The sequence below is a fragment of the Anthonomus grandis genome, chromosome 9, assembly GCF_022605725.1.
Source record: "Anthonomus grandis grandis chromosome 9, icAntGran1.3, whole genome shotgun sequence".
NCBI classification, from domain to species: domain Eukaryota; kingdom Metazoa; phylum Arthropoda; class Insecta; order Coleoptera; family Curculionidae; genus Anthonomus; species Anthonomus grandis.
Window position 1 is genome coordinate 23,412,794 of NC_065554.1, and position 25,876 is coordinate 23,438,669.

The 25,876-nt window shown below is 32.2% G+C and overlaps 2 protein-coding genes across 9 annotated transcripts in view; one reads left to right on the forward strand and one right to left on the reverse strand.

Moving 5' to 3' along the window:
- The window catches only part of LOC126740377 (RNA binding protein fox-1 homolog 2), a 111,111-nt gene that overhangs the window by 40,901 nt on the left and 44,334 nt on the right, over positions 1-25,876 (forward strand). For all 5 annotated transcript variants that reach the window (XM_050446361.1, XM_050446358.1, XM_050446356.1 and 2 more), the window contains exons 2-4: positions 18,554-18,862; positions 21,597-21,779; positions 21,862-21,915. In XM_050446361.1, coding sequence (XP_050302318.1) covers positions 18,554-18,862; positions 21,597-21,779; positions 21,862-21,915 — 546 coding nt within the window. The remainder of the gene's footprint in view (positions 1-18,553; positions 18,863-21,596; positions 21,780-21,861; positions 21,916-25,876) is intronic.
- Positions 19,946-25,876, reverse strand: part of LOC126740372 (dystrophin) — a 208,279-nt gene continuing 202,348 nt past the window's right edge. Inside the window, exon 15 of one of the 4 annotated variants that reach the window (XR_007661888.1) lies at positions 19,946-20,182. The gene's annotated coding sequence lies outside the window, so the exon portion shown is untranslated. The remainder of the gene's footprint in view (positions 20,183-25,876) is intronic. The other 3 variants (XR_007661889.1, XR_007661890.1, XR_007661891.1) reach the window with 3 other exon arrangements.

The following is a 25,876-nucleotide window of genomic DNA, read 5'->3' on the forward strand; positions in this document are numbered from 1 at the left end:
ATTAATAAATACTTTTGGAGATCGAGACATTTATTAAACTAGAATTTGATGACGTCGCCTTTGTCAACGGGAGAAAAACACTATTTTTAGAGGATATAAACACTATTTTGAAAATGAAACGATGATATAGAAAATAGGTGGAAAAATCGTCATATCGATATACAGGGTGTTAGTAATTAAGTGCGACAAACTTCAGGGGGTGATTTTGCATGGAAAAAAAATTACAGTCCGCAAATAAGTACGATAAAGTTTTTCTTAAAAATTGCCAATTTATTTATTGCTCTGAAATCGGTCGAGATATGCAAATGAAATTTTGAGGGTTTTAAGAGGTAGTTATCGCGCATTTTTTGACATGCAATTAAGAATTAGCGCGCATATGGGTAATAATCTCATTTTTTTTAAAGAGAAAAATGGTACGCCACAGATATTTTAAATTAAAAATAATTTTTAAATTCCTCGTTTAATTTGTGACAAAAAACCTCTCTTACCTTTTTTTCGTATGTGGCGCCGTTTTTATGCAAAAAAACATCTTGACGCGTATTTTTAATTTCTTTAATACATTAGCAAGAACTACCTTATACAACAACATTAAACCAGAACAATAATAGAAAATAGCAATACTAAAATTTTAAATAGGCGCAAAGCTACAACTGTTGAAAAACAATTGTTCAAATATCTCACAGCCAGCTATAATTCGATTCCTCGGGTCATCATCAACATTTTCGACGGGAGTGGAATAAACTAATGACTTAAGAAAACCCCAAATGCAAAAATCTAGAGGATTTAAATCTGGCGATCGAGCAGGCCAATGTTCTGTACCTCCCCTACCTATCCAACGATTTGGAAATCTAAGTGATTACGTACATTGATACTAAAATGGGCTGGTGCACAATCATGCATGAACCATAAGTGTTGCCTTAGCTGTAGAGGAATTTCTTTAAAAAAACAGGTAACTGTCTTCCTGTAGTTAGGCGTTGTGGGCGGAAATATGGGCCGATTTAATGATCGGTAATTAATCCAAACCATACATTTACTGAAAACTGATGCTGAAAATGAGCCTCAAAGATTCCATATGGATTCTCCTCTTCCCCAGGTCTTCCAAAAGTAGCCTCGTCAGTAAACAAAATACCAGTTAAAAAATTAGGAATTTGAGCGATTTGATGAAGAATCCATTGGCAAAAAATTAGACGCAGAAAAAAGTCTCTAGGTAGTAGAGCTTGCACACGTTGAATGTGAAATGGATACAAATGATTTGAAATATTTTTTATTTGAAATATCTCACTGGCATACCATTTTTTCTTAAAAAACGGTGAACATAAAATTCTTAATTGCATGCCAAAAAGTGCGCGATAACTACCTCTTAAAACCCTCCAAATTTCATTTGCATATCTCGATCGGTTTCAGAGCAATAAATAAAGCAAACTGTCTAAAAATTAGAAGAGGATAAAAATTAAATGATATTTTTCGGGTTTAATTAGAAAAATATTATTTCCAGGCGATCCAAACACTATTTTGAAAATGAAAAGATGATATAGAAAATAGCTGCAAAAATCGAATTCTTATTTATATATTCCTATCTCAGTCTAAAAATTAGAAGAGGATGAACTTTGTCAACTGAAGTTACTCTTTTGGAACACCCACATGTGATCTCGAATTCCTGTCATCCCTTTGATTAAATGCAATGTCGAATGTCAAAAACTGAAATACATTTGCCGCCGGTTCATAAACTTGACGGTCGCACTTTCAGTTGAACAATTGTAATTGACGCCTAATAAGGCTTTTCATAAACTGACGGTTGACGTTGCGCTTGTCCAGTATTAACTGACATCAATCATCCAATTTATAAACCAACAGCTTATATTCAAACTTTAATTTGACATAAAACCGTTCTCTCCCTATTTGACTTCTCTCTATACTAATCCCTTTATTAAATTCCATATTTACGTTTCTCTTTTACTCCATTTCGGCCCAGCCAAACAACAACATACAGAAAATTGAGTTCAAATAAACTTTAACGAACTGCTAATTGAAAGCGTTTAAAGACCTTAACATTCGCTCGATTGTTCCACTGTTTTAACGCTCCAACTTTGCATTTAAGCCGCTTGCGAACATTGTTTAGTTTAAGCAATATGATTTATAAACAACGTTCGTATTGTTTCGAAACATATTTTTCATAATCATCACTAGAGTAATAGGATTTTCTATGATTTATGGAGATGAATTTATTGGTTAAGAGCAATTAGATTTATATGCTAACGCTAAACGAACGTTTATAAATTGGGGTTTATTTGATCGTTGACGTTCAACATTCCATTCGAAGATCACATGATGGCAACGTGGATTACTCCCAATTCTTTTTTATCAAACATTGTGATTATGGAACTAAAACGTCAAGTTTATGATGCGAAAGTGAGTTTCTTTCATGTTTGCCGTTCAACAACGATTCGTATCAATTGACATTGTTGGCAACCGTTGAACGTCGTGTGATCGTTAAACTAAAACTGTGAACGTCACTCGTCAAAGCTTATGAACCAACTGTAGAATCATAAAAATGGTTTGAAATACCCGTATGAGTTTTTCACAGGTCAAAAATTTCCTCAATTTTAATAAGATTTTATCAAGATTCGCCTAGTCATAATTAATTTAAAGCGCAATCACACACATGACAAGAGGGTCCTATTAAAATCAGTTCTGGCAAACTTATTACAAACTAGAGCACGTATATGGGATATGAACTTAATCATACAACCAAATCAAATTGCGTCTTAAACAGGGATTTCGGAAACAAATCGTTTATACGCTGGAGAAGTGCCGTAATAACATCGTCAATCATCTAATTTCGTTACGTTCGATAACAAATGACGTCAGTGGTTGATTGATGGTTCTGCAGAGATGGAACGGATAGAAAAAAAAACTTCTAGTCAGACTCTGCGTTTGTGTTATGCACAGCAGCAATTTTATTACGACCTAAAAAGCTTAAGAGGCCCTTTTAAAAGGCTTTTCAGCCCTTAAGGCTTTGTGTGTCGCGTCGAGATGTATGTGACACTTAACAGTTTCTTTTGTGCCGAATGTTTCGCGTTATGCGCCAAAAAAGATTTGAATCTGTCTTTGAATGTGTATAAAAGAGTTAGATGACATTTGCTGTAAGAAAAGTATGGCTTCAATTGAACCTTGTTCCTTTTAAACTGTTTTTTTTTTTTAATTTTATTGTGAGATTTCTTGCTTACAGCACTTGCCAATTTCCTTTTAGGTATTAAAGGTAGACAGTTTGCAAGTTCTTGCTTTTGGAAAAGATTAGATTTACTGATAACTGAAGATAAAAATAAGTCACTTTTCAGCAGGCTGAATATTTAAAATGACAGCTGTAGACAATGCTGAATTGTCTCCAAAACTTGAAAGGACTAGCGTTTATGTGAATTTTGTCATAGTTGTTAATGATTTTTTCTCGAAAACTGCTACATGTGTTTTTATTACGATACTTATAAAGATTAAGATAATTCAGCATCCTAATGATCTAGTCGACATCTTTTGATTTCATTCCATTTATCATCATTTTCATTTACGAAAATATCTAGAAATAAATAATTTGATTCAAAACCTAAATAGAGTGACTCCGACTCTAAATTTAGAGTTATTGGGTAGTGAAAGACGTAATTTTCTTAAAAATTTGATGTCAATTATGCTCGTAAAATACGCTCTCAGGTCTTTCATAAGAATATCGTTAAACAATCAAAACTAGTGTCTGAAATAATGGAAAATCACTTAAAGGATGACAATATAGTATCTTTAGATTGGTCCTTCGAACCGCCCAGGCTTGTTCATGAACTTGACTTAGTGAACAGACCTCGTATACATTCTAAATTTATTTGAAAATGTTGATTTATTTGCTTTCAATCAACAAATGATTTAAATTAATAAAAATAATAAGTAATTTAAAAACTTTACAAAATTAAATAAAGAAATTAAAAAAAAATTGTACTTTCTTAAAAAAAAATGTTGTTCTTAATATTCTTATTTAGTTTTTGGAAAACGCTGATATAGGTATCCAGTACAATTATTTTAGATGTGTACCAATTTTCAAATTTTTTTTTGGCTAATTATTGAATTTTGGGTGGTGAAATTTAAAAAAACAACAGTACTTTCGTCAAAAAAAAATGTTTTTCTTAATACTGTATTTAGTTTTTGGAAAAAATACTGACATAGGTATCCAGTATACAGTTATTCTAACAATATGTACGTGTACCAATTTTCAAGTTTTTTTTGCTAATTATTGAATTATTACATTACTTTCCTCAAAAAAAATTGTTTTTCTCGTTACTCTATATATTTTTTAAAAAAACGCTGAAACAGGTATCGAGTCAAATTACTCCAGGAATATGTATACCAATTTTTAAAAAAAAATCTTTCGGCTAATTATTGAATTATGGGCATTTTGTGAAATTTTTAGAAAAAAATATTATTTTCCTCAAAAAAAAAAAATTCTCATTACTCTATATATTTTTTAGAAAATCCTGAGGCACAGATATCCATTAAAATTATTTCAGTAATATTATGTGTACCAGTTTTCAAAATTTAATTTTTGCTAATTTTTGAATAATAGGAATTATGAAAAATTTACTGGAAATAAATATAGAAATAATTTTTTTTCTTAACATCCTGTACGGTTTTTGAAAAATGCTTAAATAGGTATCAAATGGAATTATTCAAGAAATACCTATACAAAATGTTCAAAATTAAATTCTGACTAAATTTTGAGTTATGATCATTTTTTTAAATTTTTTAGAAAAAAATAACTTTTCTCCAAAATAATTTTTTTGACGTCTCCAAATTTGGAAAATGCTCAAAACAGGGATCCATTTAAAACATTTGAATTTAAAAAAAAACATTTTTTAAATTTAATTTTAACTTTTTCTCATAAGTGATAAGGTTTTTTCAACTATTTTCCAAAAAAAAAATCACTCATAAAAAAACAGTTAAGTAAACTGTCATACATAAAAAAAGTGCGTTAAAGGTAACATTGGCCATTAAACAAGTAAAAATTAAATTAAAAAATTAGAAGTTTTCTCCATAAAAATACACGATTTAAAAAGTGGCCCTAAAACCTTAGTTTAAAAACTCCAGCTTGGAAATGTGTATATGAAATGACGTCCTGAAAAAAAGGCAAAAACCAACTTTAAATATGTGGAATTAACACAAAAGTGATTTGGAATTAATAGGAAAAGGCTGCAGTTATCTGAAAAATATTAAAACTTGAAATTTCCTGATATTTTTTTTTTATTTAAAAATTACACTTTTTTTAACGGACATATCAAAATAGAAAAAAATATAAAAGGACTTTGTAAAGGATAGAATAAGCACGCGTTAAAAAAAATCAAATTTAATATTTACATCTCATGACTTATTGATGGAAACTAAATAAATCACAATAAAAGTAAATTAAAAATTTATATTATGACTGGTGACTAAAACTGAGCTTCAGGTTTAACCAGAAGTCTTTTTTTATGCCTCGAATAATTCTTGCTTTTAGTGAAATCTGTTGGGAAATACGCTCCTAGGAAAAAAAACTAATGAAATTTTTCTATCAATGGGTGAAAATTCGTTATTTCCAGATGCAATTTTCTATTAAAATATATATACAGGGAGTTGCAGAGTGTATACTTTTTTATCGGGATGCCTGTATATACAGAGTGTTTCATTTTAATGCCATGCTAATAACTGTGAATAAGGGACCTGATGGTGGGGATAAAATGATAAGTCAACGTACAATTTTTCATTTTTTGTAAATTCGGCATCATTTATTGTAGAGGTTCCATTAAAAAAAATACATCGACTTTAAAATGATTTTGAAAACGAACCCCTTCCTCATTACTTTGAGGTGTTATGATACTAAAATGAAATTGAAATGAAACTGAAACTTGTATATTCTTTATATTGTATTCTAATTTGCAAAATATTGACTAACGATTTTATTTTATTAATATTTAGTTAAGTATCATTATGCTTTTCAGGCGAAACAAGTAATAACCTTAAAAATAAAAGAAAGGTATAACTACAATATTTTAAATTTTTTGTATTAATTTTCAGTTTAATTTCGCCGAAGAGAATCACAGTCGGAGAAAATGTTTAAATTCTGATTAAATTTCAAAATCCCAACAAACACAAGCATACAGCTACAACACATACACACACCCACCATGGACACTAACACCATAAAGATCCTAGCAAAACATTAAAAGAAAGATACTTCAGCCCCTAAATTTAAGCAACTATTCCTAGACAATATATAACTAAATTCAAACAGCATCATATTATATACACAGATGGGTCTAAAACGGAAAACAGGGTAGGATCATCTTATTACAATACTTATTTTGAAAAAACTTTCTCACTGACTAAATCAACAGAGATTCTTACAGCAGAATTATTCGCAATACATAAAGCAAATTGAACATCTATTTACTTTAAAAAACCCAAATTAGTTAATAGCCACTGATTCCATGAGTGCATTACAATGTATTGAATCATATCTTCCAAAACACCCCCTTGCTCTTGAAATTAAGCACCAATTAGAAAACGCACATTAACATAAATATAATATCATGTTCATATGGGTCACATTGGAATAAAGGGAAATGAAAAAGCCGACTTACACGCTAAAGAACAACTTAATGCAATTTCCATACATAAACATCTTTATGCAAAAAATATAAATAACTTCTCCCTTAATGTTATCAAAAATCTAATACAACTCGATTGGGACCTTCAAGACGAGAACAATAAACTATATAGAATCAAAGACACATTTTTCTTGGGAAATAAAATATCAAATCTCACAAGAAAAGACAGAGTAGTAATAACTAGACTTAGAATAGGCCACACAAAAATCACCCACGAATATCTAATACAAAAAGGTAACCAGCCAATGTGTGAAACGTGCAAGCTACCTCTGTCAGTCCAGCATATACTAATTGAATGTATTAAGTATAAATACTCTAGGCTAAAATATAACTTAACTAACAATATCAAAACCCTACTCAGCCCTAAATACAATGAATTAATTATCTCATTTCTAAAAGAGACAAAAATATACTCAAAGATTTGAAAACAAATTAAAGAAGACACATTTTTTATTATTCAGATCATTGATATATACGAGCATTGTACATAGATATTTTAGATTTATTTATTTATTTATTTATTTGTTTTGTTGTATTTATTTATCTGTCTGTCCAATCTATTTACATACACATACTCTTATATTGTACATAGACATTTTATAGGTGTATTTACTTGCTTATTTATATAACCACTAAAAATTCTGATAGACGCCAAAAGGTCTAAGTTACCGGAGCGTCTATAATAAATATCTCTCTCTCAAAATCTCGTATGGAAACTTGGTACAAAATTCTATTTAAAAACCGCAATATTTCCAACCTGATATATATACACCGAAATTGTAATATATGTATGTATAATGTAATTGTAATAAAAAAAAAATTAATTGCATAAGCAGATACGAATCTTTTTAAAATTGAGGTAAAAAAATAATGCCAACAATATGCTTTTATGGTCTCGCGTTTCGCTTTATAAAGACCTCATCAGACTTATAATTGGTTTATAAAACTAGTTTTAAGGACAAAGGATCCGCAAAATATACCCCCAAGTTAACTACTCACTTTGATTGAATCTTACAAATTTTTAAGATTTAATCGCTTCTGGAGGGTTGATTTCAAAAAGCACCCTTTCAGACCTTATTTTCGCGAAGGACTTTCATGCATATGAGTTTCTGAAAATTCAGTTCGGCCAATTTTTCGGTAGCTTTGGTGGAATATTTTTTCAACTTAAAAAATAAAAAATTAAAAAAAAAATTAAAAATAAATATAAAATAATTTTTAAAATTTGTATAAGTATTTCTTGAATAATTTCATTGGACACCTATTTAAGCATTTTTCAGAAAATGTACACGATGTCAAGAAAAAAAATTATTTCTATATTCATTTCCAGTAAATTTTTCATAATTCCTATTATTTAAAAATTAGCAAAAATTTAATTTTGAAAACTGGTACACTAATTCCTAAAATAATTTGAATGGATATCTGCCTCAGGATTTTCTAAAAAAATATATAGAGTAATGAGAAAAAAACATTTTTTTGAGGAATGTAATATTTTTTTCTAAAAATTTCAAACTGCCCAAAATTCAATGATTAGCCAAAAGAAAATTTTGAAAATTAGTGCACATATTCCTAGAGTAATTTGACTGGATACCTATTTCAGGGTTAAAAGAAAAATGAGGAAGGTAATGTTTTTTTTTTTTAAATTTCACAAAATGGCTGTAATGAAATAATTAACCAAAAAAAAAAAATTGAAAATTGGAACACATACTCCTAGAATTCAGAACTCCTAGAATTTGTGGATACCTATTTCAGCCTTTAAGATAATACTTTTTTTTTTCAAAATTTCACAAAATGTCCATGATTCCATAATTAGCCAAGAAAAAAAAATTAAAAATTGGTGCACATATTCCTAGAATAATTTGTCTGTATACTTGTTTCAGCGTTTCAAAAAATATATACAGTTATGAGAACATTTTTTTTGAGGCAAGTAATGTATTTTTTTTCTAAAAATTTCACAAAATGCCCATAATTCAAAATATTTTTTTAAAAATTGGTATACAGTATTGGCCATAATAGTTGGAACTTTTGAAAATTTATTATATTTTGTGTGCCTTTTAATTAGCATTTTATTTTCTTTTATAAAGTTGTTGTACACGAAAAACTAGTGATTAATTAAAATGTTGACAAAAATTTAGCACCAGTAGCAGTTCGGAATAAAAATTTAAAAAAACCTGAACAAAATACTTGGAACTAAATGATTTTTATTCAAAAACGACATAAAACATAACTTATTGAAACCATAATATTATAATTAATATTTGGTACGGTAACCCTTAGCATTAATTACTGCCTGCATTCTTCTGGGCATTGATTCAATCAAATTTTCAATTATTTATCTGTCAATGTGAGTCCAGGCTTCAACAAGCTTATGAAATAGTTCATCATCATTTTTGACTGTTTCAGATGCCCGAATTTTGCGATCCAGGTGTTCCCATAAATTTTCAATCGGGTTTAAGTCTGGACTCTGGGCCGGCCACTTTAAAACTGTGATCTTTTCTTGGTCCAACCATTCTTTTACCAATTTTGGCGAATGTTTTGGATCGTTATCATGCTGGAATACAAAATTTACAGGCATAGACTCAAATGTGTAAGGCTCCATTATATTGCGCAAAATATCCCGATACATAAATCGATCCATTTTCCCCACAATTTTATGTATTGGCCCAGTACCATACCAAGAAAAGCATCCCCATACTATCATATTACCACCTCCATGTTTAACCGTAGGTCGAATAAACTTTTTCTTGAGTCTTTCACCTTTCGGTCGTCTTACATGAAGTATTCCATCACTGGAAAACAGATTGAACTTAGATTCGTCACTGAATAGCACTTTTTTCCAATCTTGTACAGTCCAGTTAAGATGATCCATTGCAAATTGTAGGCGTAACTTGACATTTTTCTTCCGCAGCAAAGGTTTTTTAGCAGGTCTGTAGCTGTTAAGTCCACCAGAACACAGTCGCCTTCTTACCGTTCTTGCAGAGATATTGGAAGGCTCACCTTCATTTAATTTTTGTAAAATTTTGGAGGATGACAAAAATGGGTCATTCTGGGAAATATTTAAAATCTACACGGGCAGTCGTGGCTTTAGGTCTTCCAGTGCTTTTACCGTGGGTGGTACCACATTTCCAAATATACGATAATTCTTAATTATCCGTGACACGGTGTTTCTCTCAGAATTTCATGAATTTCTAAAAAGTTAAGATAAAAAATTATGCACAAAATCATGCTTTACAGGGTAACGGTTTCGCCTCATGCATGCATCATCAGGCGTAAGATTCATATTTCTGAATTATAAAACCAGTTTTAAAGGCGAAGAACCGAAAAATTGACTTCAAGTTAACCGCCTACAACATTACCAAAAAGAAATTAAAAAATTCTGAAAGATACCGAGTTTCTTAAAAATTAAGATACAAAATAATGCACAAAATCACGTTTTGCAGGTTAACGAGTTTCACCTTATGCAGGCATCATCAGGCCTGAGATTAATATTCAATTATAAAACCAGTGTTATAATTGAAACGTCCACTTCTGGACGCTTGATCTCAAGAACTGCCCCTTCAGACCTTATTTTCATGGAGGCCTTTTATGCATATGAGGTTCAGACAGTTAGGTCCGGTCAGTTCAGTATTTATTCCAAAAAATAATACACAAAATCGTAGTCATCTTTATTTTTAAGGTTACGGGTTTCATTTTATAAAGCGATCATCAGACCTAAAACTAATATTCAATTATAAGAGCATCGCCTTTAAGGGCAAGGAATCCGAAAAAAACCTTACACCAAAAAAACCGCACACAATAGAAGAGGGTTTATAAGACGAAACATGTAACCTTTTACCTTTATTTTGCATTTAAGTGCTTTATGACCATCCTTTAAACTAATTATACGCAAGTTCCTATCCAGGAATTTGGCATGCCAAGCTAAATTTACCAACAGCTAAAGATATCTTTAAAATCCTTGAGACGCGTCACGTTTATAACCCTGCTGGTATTTTCGGAAAGGTAACAAGAATAAATCGCAAGCTAAAAACAGCAATTATATCCAGGAGGGTCTCGTTTAATAACTTTAAACGCCGATTAAAGGAAGTTGAATTAAACGATTTCCTGTCTATGCCCATCAATATTACCTCACGAGCCCGCAGATAATACTGTATAGCAGGGACCATGAATACCAAATGGGAGGTTAACGTCAATTTAATATTTTAGTAACGACCGAGAGTCCGCCGAAATGGAACCTCGGTTGAATACAAAACAGGGCAGAAAGGATGTCTTGTTACTTTTTATATTATCTATAAAAGGAATAGAAAATTTATCGGGTCTCTTACTGTGAAAAATGAACCTTCGAATGGCTGCGAGATAAATTTAGCCATGTATACGGGGGCATAAAGGTGTAAACTTGAAAACGGTTTTTATTCGATTAAGGGATGGAAAAAATCTGGATTTTCATTTCGGTTTATGTTCGAAAATATCCCTTTTACGTTAAAAGGTTTGATCGTTCGAATATTCGGATTGGTGGAACGGAAAGGGCTTTGTCATGGGTGTAATCCTAACTTGATTAAAGGGAAAAACTACCGTTTTTTGCGGACTATGTAAAAGCTATTATTTGGATGATTTAATGTCTTGCAAACGTCAAAGAAAAGCGTCAATTGCCTTTAAGCAAAATAAATTAACAATGTGTGAAAAAACACTATTTGGTCTTGCAAGAAGTTTAATTATAAAGGTTAGATCTTACTTAGTCAGATGTTCTTCAACGTAGTTGACCGTTACCATGGGACTCGGACTAAACATAAATGACATTCCGTTACCGCAGGCTCGCTATAGGTCTATTGACGGTTTGCTACTGGTGATTCACTGAAGGTTGTGGTGACTGGAGCTTGAGCGTGTTTGTGTTCCTACACGTTAATGTGTTGTTTAGAAATACGAGAAATAAAAGCCGAAAAACCTGCCATAAAGTCGAGATTTTGGCTCTCCTAAGGCCTATATCCTGGACGCAGTTTGAAATTAAGTGAAGAATTATTATAAAATGAGTGTTTTTATACGTAATTGGATAAATCAGAATAGAAAAACCCAATTTTAAATTGATACCAAGGATATTAGAGAACTGAGACATTGATATGTCTGAAAACCTGCCATGAAAAAACCAAAATAATGTAACTATTCTTTAAAATGCCTCTGGGGACTACCCTGTAGTAAGGTAAACTGACGAGAAAATCATGATTATAATCGATAATCGTAGATTAGCATTATACACTTTTAGTAATCGGACACTGCAAGAAACAGGAAAAACAATGATCACAAACCAATGGAATCCTTAGAGGAACATCAGGCACAATAATCAGGGCAGAAAGGGATAAATAGACTATAAAAGCTTAGAACACTAGTGCCTACTTTAGGTAACTTGCCAATGATTATTCGGGCAAAATCTAATAGATGCCATACATTTGATTAAGAAAAGTACGAAACTTTGTAATAGTGATTTAAAACACACCATTTGACAAGGTACCTCACAATTTTTTGTTGCATAAACTAAAAATGTTTGGTATTGATGAACCTTTATTATTCTGGTTCAAGAACTATTTATCTGATTGTTAAAATTGGTAATTTTTAGGGTCCATCTGGAGTGCCTCAAGGCTCTCATCTCGGGCCACTTCTTTTTAATATTTTTATCAATGATATAGATGAATGCTTCACTAGCTGCCTATTTTTGTTGTTTGCCGATGATCTGAAATTAAGTTGTATAATCGAGTCCCCTGATGATTGTGACAATATGATCTAAATAATTTGGTAGTTTGGTGTGAAGGAAATGGTATGGAACTTAATCCAGCTAAATGTAAAATAATGACCTTTTGTCGTTATGGAAATACTATTAATTTCGACTACAAGATCGGTCGCTATACCCTTGAAAGGGCTCTTGTTTTTAAGGATTTGGGTGTCACTTTCGATACAAGCTTACAATTTTTTCATCACTTCGATAGTGTTATCAATAAGTGTTATCAATTATATTAAGTAATTATGTACATTAGGAGATGTACTCAAGACTTCACAAGTATTGCTGCTTTGAAAACACTGTACTGTGCCCTGCCTCCTGTGTGTGGTCTCCTTTCTATGGGGTACATATTGATGCTCTTCAACTAGTTGAACACAAGTTTTTAAAACAAATTGCATATAAATTGAATATCTTGGATAATTACAATGATGCAGATATACTTGATATGCTACATATGGCTCCCATCACTATCTACCATAAGAGGAGGGATCTTTTTACATTTAATACTTTTTTTTTATTTTATGATTGATTACTTTTTACAAAATCCTACATGGGAAATCTGGAGCTTTAGAGCTACTTCAAAAAAATCAATATTCATGTTCCACTAAGAACAACTAGAGCCACTGATAGCTTTCATTACCCAGTCCACCGTACTAACTATGGTCTTAATAAATTCCTCACTAGAACAATGAGATTAGCAAACCAACATCATGATATTGACGTTTTTGAAACTTATAACAAATTCATGCGTCAAGTTTTAGTAAGCTAAATTAATTATTATTAGTTAATGATTTTCTGTATTTCTGTATATTACCTATATTATGTATTACTGTTGTGAATTTAAAAGTTTAACAGAATAATTGTAATTGGGCTATATGCCCGTTTAGAAATAAATAAAACTGTTATAGTAAAGTCCAGTGCAACGATATATTAGAATGGTCACCCGTCAAAACACCAGCATTTTACTTCTCAAACAATGTAAATACAAGGTGGATGACATTGTTTGGCAGGTGGAATGCTGGTGTTTTGACGGGTGACCTTTCTAATATATCGTTGCACTGGACTTTATATCTTGATGGAATGTTCTCCTGGATGTATACTAGTGGCAAAATAAGAAGATCAGGCCTCATCATCCTCTTGCCATCGGCTGTATGGCCCCGCAGTCAATATTGCACAGGTTGTGTATGTGAGTGAAAAACAGAGAAATATACAGCCTTAAGAACTAAATATAGGCTCTTGGTGAATTTAAGAGGACAGTTGGTCAATGTATGAGCCTCATTGCAAGCATTGCACTCCAGGGATTTGATCAACTCTACCTGACTCAGCTCCCTCATAGTGAACACTATTATAACGGTTTTATTTGCATTCATAACAAGCCCAGTTTTCCAAAACCACTGTTGCATCGCCACAGAACTCTCTAAAAAACCAAGCAGAGAGTCTGCAGGACACAACGCTGTGGTATGATCAGCAAAAATACGTCAGTTTGCAACAGAATCAATAAGTGTTAGATAATTAATATAAATAAAAAAAAGTGTAAAGCCTAATCTTTTTGATAAACGGTAATGTCACCCCCTTTTGACGACACACCAGAGAAGTTCACCGACTGATGTCTGCCTTGCAGATAGAATTTTATTATCTGAAGACTAAGTGGGGTCATAATTATAGGCTTTGAGCTTCTGCAGGAGGATTCCATAGTCAACGGAGTCGAAAGCTTTGCTAAGGTCACACTCGTATTAATTGCCCCCAAAAGCCTCAAGAATGTTGTTGACCAAATCCAACATATCATTTGTTATCCAGGCAGTGAAAAAAATATTATAAATGTGTAAAATTTTTTTGCCTACGTCAAAGCTTCTCGTGACAGGTTGCCAATTAGCCAAAGAGTTTTCTCTTTTCTTCCAGACAGTAAAAATATAATTTTTTTCCAATTTTGCTTTAACGCAGTCGATTTTCACTTTTTTTCAGACCACGAACTTCTCGAACAAGTTTATTTTTCTTTCTCCCAGACAGTGCAAAAAATTTTATACTGTTTTTAATTCCAGGCGGATAAAAGCTATAAATATGACAAGTCTTTAATACAGTTGACGCAATTTTTTTTTACTTTTCTGAGATTTTTTACCTGAAATATCCGGACTTTCTTTTTTATTTCTCCAGCCAGTTAAAAACTTCCTTTTTTTATATACCATACATGTTTCCCAAACAAATTCTTGATTTTCCTGGAAACAAAATTCTTATATATTTACTTTTATCCATCAACCATACATCTAATGATTCTTTAGACCCCTGTGCCATTCCTCGTATCATATTACCAAGATGGCCATTTTGAGTACTCTTAACTGTTGACATTGGACCCAAATTTAAGAACATAATTGGGGTATTACAAGAATTACCACTAATTTAATTCCCCCATATTACATTCAAAAAGTATCCGCCACGTCGCATCTGGCAATCCGAACCCGCAGCTTACAATAATGATGAAATAATTTCGTCCTTGAATCTGGTGACGTCTTTCACTGGATGACTATATTCGTTGAAAAATTCCCACTGCCGAACGGTTTTAAATTAGGATTATTGCCAGATACACTGTATTCAATAAAAAAATGGTTGAGTCCTATTAGAACGTTGACAGTGAGTTCCCTAAGCTTTAGGGAAGAACATCGAAGGATCGACTGTATGGTTACTGTTATTCTCGTTTTAAACGGCTCACTTTACAAGCAATTGGGCCTAATTCCATTGAGTTAACTCGTCTTAATTTATAATGTGTCCGTCATGCCGAATGGGCCTGGCCAATTAACCGTTCCTATGGCAACAAACGCATCTGCAGGAAATTTATTAACTTCAATTAAGGTTTTAATTAAGTACGCCGCATTTTGTTAGGATCTATTTAGAACCGCATCGTGTAGTACCACTGATCGTTATAACGTCATCAAAATACAGATTTCTTCATATAGTTTACAAATTGAACAAGTGCACGAGAGTAATTCATAGGCACAAAAACGGTACTGTATTAAACACGTGGAATTATCAATGCTCTAAAAAGTTCCTATATACGGTCTGATGCTTGGGTAAATTTCATTTATTAAACGAACTCACTGAGACGTCTCATGTATCATTTCATGAATTAATTGAACAAGTAGATTGTTTACGAATTAATATTAATCTATGGAATCGTACTATTAAATAAAAAGTTTAAATGCGCAGTTCAAATTAGATGTGCTTGGAATGTAGAAGAAATTATTTAAAATGTCCTAGAAGTTCTTCCTGAAAATTTTCATTTATTTAAAGAATATCATGTGCTTAGATTATTGAAGATGAAAATGAATTTATTATATCCTCGAAATAACGAAACCAGGACACATACAGGGTGATCCCCCGCGAACTGCAATCGATGAATTATAGGAATTTTGTGCTATCATTTAAAGAAAATATTAAAAGTGCAGTTAAAATTAACGACTTGCTTAGAAAACTCTGGAGAAAAAATGTAATACGCCCTCAGATTTATTGGTCTTTTATATTGCACTGATTGTTATGAAAATTTGAGATTAAGTTCTTTGGACCCACTAAATTGTGAAAAAAAAACATCCACTATGTAAAAAATTGAAGATTTATAAAAATAGATGATGTTATATGTGAAATAAATATGAAATAAGATTATTAAAAGGTCAAAAAATGCAAATATATCAGACTCTTGCAACTTAAAAGAAGCAAGCTGTCTTCTGCCTAAATTGCAAAAAAAAGTTATTTAGAATAGAATTTATTTATTTATTAGAATTATTAATTTAATTATTTATTAATTTTATTAGAATTTTGTATATAAAACAGAAAAAACTACCTAAAATATAAAAATACGTGCATTGATCCGTTTTACTCTTAACTACGTAAAGCTGAAAAAAGCTCACTATAAATAATTGCTAAATAAAATACTATTGGTGTGCTAACAAATACTGTCTCAATTGGTTTTTTAATGTATCAATTGAAATGGACTAGTCGAGGAGGTGCTGTGGCAATATTGTAAGAAAATTATGTTTTTTTTATAGTTGGGTTTTGTGTCTAGGTACTGTTATTGTATTTCTGTGCAAATTTATATTAATTACATTAGTTACAAATAAATATTGAGGTGAGCGAAATTTGATAACTTTAAAAAATAACAATGCAGACTGTAGTTTTCTTCTATTAAACATATTTAGGCATTTCATTTCTTTAAGCTTATAAGATATTCGATTATTTCATCTAATTCCAAAAAACAAATATTTGAACTCTCTGTTGTACCTTGACTATCCAGGCAATGTTCATAATATGCACAATCACAGTGATTTAAATGTGATGAAACAAGGGATTCACATAGTAGTTCCTAGTAGGTAGTACCTAGCACTAGGTAGTGCCTGTAAGGATAAATAGATTTTAAAGAGCTGTAGGATTTCTTAAGTATATTTGACATATGACTGGAAAATTTTAATTGTGAGTGTGAACCTAAGCTTTTAGCGTTTTCAACATCAAGTACTTGATTATTAATGCACATAAAAAAGCTTGAGGAGATATTATTATTTATTATGTTATTTTTATTGCCAAACGGAGTAACTTTTGAGGCATTTTTAAGGGCTTAGATTAGCATTTATTTTATCAATCAGCTACTTGATATTTAGAAGGTAAAAAGGTATAATAAATCTGGATGTCGTCTGCATACAAATGGTACTTACACTTACAGTTTTTAATATATTGAGGAAAACAAGAGGCAATAAAAATGATCCCAATATGCTGTCTGGTGACACTCCAGTGAGTACTGAAAGGTTGTTAGATAGATCATTATCAACGTATAGTCGTTGACTCCTATCGTCCAAAAAAGATTAAATCATTGTAGTTGCAGTAATACGAAACCTAGCCAATAAGATCTTATGATTCAAAAAATCAGACTTTGTAAAGTCCTCAGTACCAATGAGGTCATTTTATTATAATCTCTTTCACAAAGTCGACTATAGGTCCTCAGTAAATTATATAATGTTTATTCTAGTCCAGCCTAATGATATAAATACCTTCGACCAGATCAAGTCCAGATCAGTGTAATTGGAACTACAAAATAAGAATTACCGTGAATAAACCGTACCTTAACGTAATTTATTTTCTATTTTTTCTGTCAAAGGTTTAATTTTTTTTCATTATTTTAAAGTTTTTTTTGTCCAGTTGTCTCGTGTTAATAATAACGAGTTAAAGTTGGGATAAAGGTAACTCCAACTGAAACTTACGATGATTAGCTTTACATCAACTTATTTTTCTTTTCTTTTTTATTTTTTAATTGTGTTAATATTTCTTTAAGTTGAGTTAAACATCAACCTGTAGGTCCAATTTTCGTGGTAGGATTGTGTGATCCTTTTAGCCCAGGGTTGGCTCTTATTTCTTCAACCTATGGGTACAATGTTTATTCTTGTCCAAGTTAGCAATAATTTGATCTAAAATCCAGATCAATCTAATGACAAAGTGAGACTATATGTTAAACCACTGATTCAGACCCGGTTTTTCAATGCAGCGTTATTCAAGGGGGTTCAGGGTCAATTCTTCACCCATGTTTAATTTGTAGTCTATACTTAAATTTTGTGTAAAATACTCGTGTCTAATAGACTGCAACTACTTTCCTAATCCACACTAAACAAATAATAAATAGTTGTTTCCAGTTTAATTCATTCGAACATGTAACCGTCTATTGATAAACCGGGCCTTAACAAGTTATTGTTTTTCACATGTCTATGAATTTAATTGAAAAAAAAATCAGCCGGAATCCACTTAATGAAATACGAACATAAAACCAGGCCATGCGAACCCGCCTGTCCCATAACGCAGAGTTAAATAGGGTGCTTTTGTTAGTCGATTTTTTAATCCGACGATGGTTTTTAAAATGCCATCCGTCAGGGGACCCTGGGCTCTATTAAATTAACGGGAACGATGGCGATTTTAATTAATATTGGGAAAATCCTTCATCCCAAATAAAGTGGGGTAAACACGCCGATGGAGTGTGGAATTAATAGCGTTAGCTTTGATTATATTTAAGAATCAAATTCATCACTTGATTTGCATTTTATTGAATATAGATCAAGAGTAAACTAACCCGAACGTTTTCATTTTCCAGCACATGGTCCAGACGGGTATGGCAGCCCAGTTTGGGGCGACAGCCCCACCCACGGGCTTCCCCACCCAAAATGGGGAAGTGAAAGCGGGAGAGGATAAGGCGGCTGTTCCACTGCTGCCTCCTCCGACTGGAGCAGCTCCAACATCTGGAGCGGTTCCGCCCTACAGTCCCCCACCGACCCAACCCGCCGCACAACCGGAACAACCCGTAGGACTCGTCGGGAGTCCCGTGGTGGCCGGCGCCCCTGGATTGGTGCAACAGCCCCAAGCGACACCCGGACAAGCTCAGAATCATGTTCAGTTGAAACAAGTAAGTTGACAGCAAAGAGAGCTTTTTTTAGTTATAATGATTTGTCAGAATATTACCTACAACACACTTCAAAAGAGGTTCCATGGGGAGAGAGAGGAGGGCAAGATTAAAAATTATAAACAAATTTTTCGAAAAGGTACAAATAAACGTTTATTGTAAGGTTATACAGGTTGGCGAATAGAAGACTACACGCATAGGCATTATAAGTGGCGACACCGCTTCTCGCTTACTTTCTGGCTGATAAGCGGCGCGGCAGATTCCGATCGTCTGATTTGCTATTTTCGCAAACTGCACTGTTGAATCTTAAAGCGCTATTATAATTTTTTTTAAATATTTATTATTATGGCTGTTTATCCCCTTCTGAAAAAGTTCAATTGATTAAATGGTTTTATAGAGGCAATTCCGCAGTACAATGCAGGGATTTATTCTCAGTAAATTTTGAAAATTGACCGATTCCTGTGTCAAATTTTGAGACATCCTTTTGCCTCCAAGAATGTAGAAATTGTCACATGAAAGCCCAAGAGCCTATTGAAGGAAATTGAAATGTTTGCGCTGGTATTTTGGGCTACGAAAAATACCTTGAGTTGCTACAAAACCAAATTCTTCCTGCCGTTCAACTCCTCCCTGATATACACCTGGGATCAGTTTATTTTTAACAAGATGGCTGCTCATAATTCGGTTAGAGTAAAAGAATGTTTAACAAATACTTTTCCTAACCGCCTTATTAGGGGAACTGGCAATATTAAATGGCCTCCGATATCTCCCGATTTGTCACCAAACGACTTTTACTTGTGGGGCTATCTTAAGGAGACTATTTCTAAAAGATCATAATAGTAGGCTAACGAATTTAAAGGAGTTAAGAAACAAAATATTAACTCTGCCAATTCTATTTTACCTCAAACTCTTTTGGAAGGAAAAAACAGCTTTAGCAAGCTTTTACGATAGGCTAACCTTTTGTTGAGCTAAAGAAGGAGGACTTTTTGATGCTTTGAATGTTTTCATTCTATTTTTATTAGAGTTTATATTTTATTTTAATAAGAACAACGCTTTAATTTGTAATATGCAATGCACAGCGTAAAAAAATTGTAATTACAAATCTATGCGGGTTTTACACATGTAATTCCTGCATTAGAAAAATATTATATTAATACCGTGTAATATTTTTTTAAATGTTGCCGCATCACCGACGTCAGACGCTTACTAAAATAAAATTTAAAATAATCGAGCTCCAACCTCGAACACCAACGTACTTTCGCGACGGCGGCGTTGCAACATCTCGCCTGTCAGGAAGTTTATTTGTGTGGTGATCCATTCGCCAATCTGTATATAAAAAACAAAGAACAAATTAACATGTAAGGAAAAATTGTCATTTCTTATCAACAAAATTTAAAAAAAAAATTAAAGACTAAGTAGACGTCAAAAGTTAAGTCTAAAGCATTTTGATACACTTATGTTCATCAAAAAAACAGGGAATACAGTAGTGCTTCTCGTATTCTGAGCTTGTTGAAACCGATGATTTTGTACTTCGTCACAGCTAGTATTTGGAACTATAGTGGTTGCACCGAACAGCTCATTATGCGCAAGGGGCGGTACCTTTTCGCCTGTGATTCTTGCAAATTTAGTGGAGCAGAATGGGTTATTTCAGTTCATAATTTTGCAGTTAATTATAAGTGATTTGGAAAGAATTATTTTGAAATAAAGTATGGCTGATGTTCCTTCCAATGTGGTCAAAAAAGTGTGGAAGATACCAGCGTGACTACTTCAAGAGAAAGTTTCGGCAAGGGTTTTGTTCAGCAAGATTTACTGGTATTCGAGTCGAAAAAAACTGGCTATTTTATGAGAATCTAAGACATGATTGCAGAGGTTTTTGAAGAATGATTTAGAAAAATTCTTCTTTGTTTAGAGGAGAATTGCGCAATAGTTTAAGATCATATCTCATACCACAGGAGGAACCTCAGAAAATTCCCACAGATGCAACATAGAAGGCCGTTATTTAAAGGTTAGATAGCAACAACGACATTCGGTACGAGGACATAGTAAAACCCGAACTTTTAAATTTGGTTAAGGAGAATCATGCTCAAGACAAGTAAGTGGTCGATGAAGTTGCAATATCCATTGGTCGGACTGTTTTAAGACTTCCTTCTTATCATTGCAAGCTTTGTTCGATAGAGGTGATATGGGCTCAGATAAAAAATGAAGTCCGAAGGAAAAATAGACAACATTTCCTTTCTGTGTATTTTAGTGCATTTGTCATTTTATTATTTGTTTGCTCAATATCCCTTGGCTTTAATAGCCGATTGCATTCTAATTTTTTTTGATATCTGGCGAGTGTATCTTTATCGTTGTTCTCGTTTTGGATTTTATTCGCTCTTCTATGATGATTTGGTCTTATTTGAACCTCTATTATAGATTAAGCAGCAACTCCATCCTAGATGTAGGGCTTGTTCTTCTTAGACCTCTACGTAATTACCATGGTTTGTGTAACCTTCCTTCCCCAAGGTGTTTAATTCTGTACAGTACCTATAAAGCTTGGTAGAAAAAATTTGAATATATAAAAACGTAACCAACTAAAAAACTTATTTAATTCGGTTCGCCAAAGTGAGTATCGCTAAGGTTAAAGGTAACATTTTATTAAAGGTCGTTGGTCCTTTGGTGGATCCTCCTAGAAGATAGTTTTCATAAATAATTCTCATAATACAAACTAACATTGACATTTTGTTGTCTGTTTTCCTAGGAAACTGATATTCAACAAAATGGTACAGCGGTTACCCCAGTACCGTCCGAACCAGGCACAGACGGTACCAAGACGGCGACAGCCACACAGGCAGCTACAGACCTGGCGAACCAACCAAAAAGGCTTCACGTCTCGAACATTCCATTTAGGTTTAGGGACCCTGATCTTAGAGCCATGTTTGGGGTAGGTTTTCATCATTATATAATTAGATCATTTGGTCAAATTGAATAAACTCGACGTTTAACGTATTTTTTTTATTGTGCAGCAATTTGGACCAATTTTAGATGTAGAAATCATCTTTAATGAACGCGGATCGAAGGTATGTTGACGATATTATTATTATTTTATTATTATTTACTAAATTTCTTTGTTTACGAATTGTTTAACAATGCTATGTTGCTATTACAATAATTATTTTCGGGAGGGGGGGAGTTTAAAAGACTTTAGTATTCGTGGTTAACACAACATAAAATGATTAGATAAAGTAGTGTTTTTAAGCATGGCTTCCTTTCAAAAAAACAACGTACTTTTTAAAAGCATTTTGCCACGGTTTTGGTCACAGCTTTTTGTGCTTTCATTAGAATGAAAAATGTGTAATTAGATTTCCTCTTCGTGCGAGATCGAATCGATTTATTTATTTAATGATCATTGGCCCACTTCGCGCGCGCTATAAATACCCTCCCGTCTTAAAACTAATAAAATTGTTCGCAAGTTTCTCATCATTTTAATGTTTCTTTTTTCCGATGTTGTATACAATATTTTCGGAAATGACGACTCGGCTTGTGATTTATTAATAGTTTTTATTGGTACAACTTGGTGTATTTTTTTCCAGATTTTACACGTCGTATTACCAATTTGCATTTTACAGAATGCAATTGGCAAAAGCCTCCTTTACATACTATGCTATGAATACTTCGTAAATATGCTATGCATTAAAAACCTTACAAGCAAACCGCCAAATTGTACAGTGCGGACATTCAACGGATTTTTTTGAACAAGTCAACAGTGTGAAACTACAAAAATGAATATCTCTTATTTACTTTGTACAGTGCCGACCAGTAAGCATTTAGACATTCCTCTATATGGTTCGGCACCCATCTCTATTCTTTCCGGTTGGTTGATTTTAATAAATATGGATTTCGTCATATTTTTTTTACGGTGCTGAATCGTATAGCGGAATGTTTAGGCTGTGCTGAAACTCTAGAGTGGAACGTCGCGTAATAAGATGGATCTTGTTGTACAAAACGGGTATTTTTGAGGTTATGATTGTTGTATTTAATCATTTCCTTTATTAGATGTGAGTGATACTTTAGACTATATAAGTATGCCTAATGCGAAAAGTCATGGCGCCTTTAATACTTTTTGTATTAAAAGCTAGTATGCCAAATTATATATTTATTAGGCAGTTTCGATGTTGAATTTGTTTGTTTTTTCACAAAAATTCATAGTTTTCAGTGGTTTGATGCAAAACTTTTCAACTTCCATTGGATAGTTACCATGGTATTTATGCTTTATTAAAAATATCTATCAGAAATATAAACCTAGAGATTTCGTTTTAAAATTAAACTTTTTGAAAAAATTCAAAATGAATAAATGTTTCTTGAGTCAACTTTTACTGGATAATGATTAATAATTTTTCCACCTATTTTATTTAAACAATAACCTTTCTTGTCGTAATAGTACATATTTTAACTTAAAACTAATAAAAATATAACGAAAAATAAAATTTGCAACTGTTTGTAACCAAATGGGACATGTGATACATCAAATATTTGTAATTTTTCGTAGTCTAAAAATAAAATAATATAAAATGGTGAAAAAAATATCTTGTTTGTAGCACTATTTCTGTACATACCCTGTTTATAAAATTTTCTAAAAAATATGATAGAATAGTCAAATTATAAAGAAACGCCCTATTCATAGTAAGAAAATAATTGTCCTTAGCAAATAAAATAACTTAAATTAAAAAAAAAACATATACAGCTTATACAAGACTTAACTCAACAATATCCACACTTCCCTTTGCATTTCGGCACCGCCTAAACATTCCTTGAATAGTTCATAGTTCATAGGCAGCATCAAAAATTATTTTATTATTGAATCAACTAATCGAAAAAGACGGGTGCCGAATCGTATAGTGGAATGTCAGCACTGTACAGAGTCAACTGTTGAACTTAGCCTTAAAATTTTTTATTATCAACATTATTTATTTTTACAATTCAAGACTTTGTGACAATTAGGGTTATATTTTAGCTGTTTGTTTCTGTAACTATACTTTTCTACTGCAAATTTTATAAAACAGTTTCATCTTATAAATCTTTTCCCTCCAAATTTTGACTGTTTAATACTGGCCATCCGTAAACTACATGAAACATTTTCAATGGAAATTACATTAGAGTTTCATTTAGCAATTTGGTTTCTAGAATATAACTGAGGCAGCCTTCCACTTTCTGTTCAAACTTTATAGTAATTATCTTTGGTAACATCTGTAGTTACATCAATTATGTTTCTTGAAAAGTCCAAGAATGAATTAATGAAAATGAATGATGATGAATTGAAATACATGACAATAATCCTACCAAGAAAACTTAATTCATCTTTATCTAATTGTGGTATAGGATTAGTAAACATCTAGACCCTTCTGAAGAGTTGGGTATTTCTTTTCACGTACCATTTTCATCCGTTTTGCTTGTTGGTGTAATCCATCTGCAGCTGAACTTTGGACTTTTAAAAAGATACCTCTATGATCAGAACATATCGGTATACCGTTCCATTTTTTGTAAAATTATTTTCGAAGTTCTCTTCTGCCTTTGTAACGTCATCAAAATTGCCGTAATATAAAGTAACTTCTAAAATCTATAATAAATAACTTCAATCATCTCGATAGTAATAATTGGGTTATCTGTCTCAGGCTCCTCTACTTGTTCATATTCAAAAGTATTAACACTATGTGATAAAGATGGTATAGCATATTGCACTTGATATGAATTTTCATCTTTCAAAACAATGCAAAAAATTATAAGTTGAAATAATAGTAATAATAGAAAAATGTACCTTCATTTTCTGTCAATAACTCCCTAGTCTCAAGTGAAATATCAAATGTATTTATGACACGTTTCACCTCCTCCTCTGAAGTTCATGTTTCAAGAATTATTTTGGTTATACTACCTACGGCTAAGCCCACATTTGCTTTTTTTCCAATTATACTTTGCTTGAAATGACTGTTTAATTTTATAGTGAAAGCTGTAATTTTTTAGAAATTGACCAAAAGGCAAACCTTGACTCCAATTTTTTTAAGGTATTGTCTTACTTCCAAGGTTTCTTCTTGGTTTCTCATGTATTATCTTCATCTTCTTCTGTTCTGGCCAGATGGCTTTTTCAGATCTTTTTTTCTCAGCCATTGTCAGGCAGGTTGCAATACTGATTGTATGCCAAAAATTCAAAATAAATCAACAAGATAAGGAAGCTCTGATGCCTTTTTAGTTTTCAATGGGCGAAGAGATATAAACTTGGTTAAATTTGAAACATGGTCGACAAAAAGATTTTAATGACTTCGTTTGTCACGTTATGTCACGCAATGTCGTGTTCCAGTTTACGAATTCCACCATTTCCAGTTTCTAAATGAGCATTTTTTATTATTTCAAATAATTCTTCTCATGCATGTAATATTTTACATTTACACCCACAGTTCAGACACCATAACGTCTATCAAAGATTATACTTGAAGGCTTTTAGCATACAACACTTTCATAGCATTCTTTATTTTTAATAAGAAATCTATATTAAATTAAACAGTTTTAAATTAAAAGACTTACACAAACACAAATTAAACAACAAACACAAACCCTTGTTGACTATCATAAAAACCGGCAAAAACATAACCTAACTTTAAAAAAATGTGTACATTGACTAATGAAATACAAAGTAAATAAGAGATATTTTTTGTACTAGGCACAGAGGCGAGATACTATTTCGCATTTTGTTCGTAACATATACATACAATATGATCTCTTGATTCTGATTTTGGCAGTGTTTTTCATAATTATGTCCTCTAAAATCTGTAAATTGTTTAGCATGGATAGTTAAAAAAATATATTAGAAAAATGATCCCAGAACTTTGGAGAATCCCAAACGTACTGTGCCAGTATTTAGGCTTTTCAACTAATATTTAGAAACTAATGTCTTTCTAGAATTCTCAAATTATATCAAAACATTAGTTCCTAAACATTTAATTCAAAGGGGATTTTCAATAGTCATTTTACATGAATTTTGTAAGATGA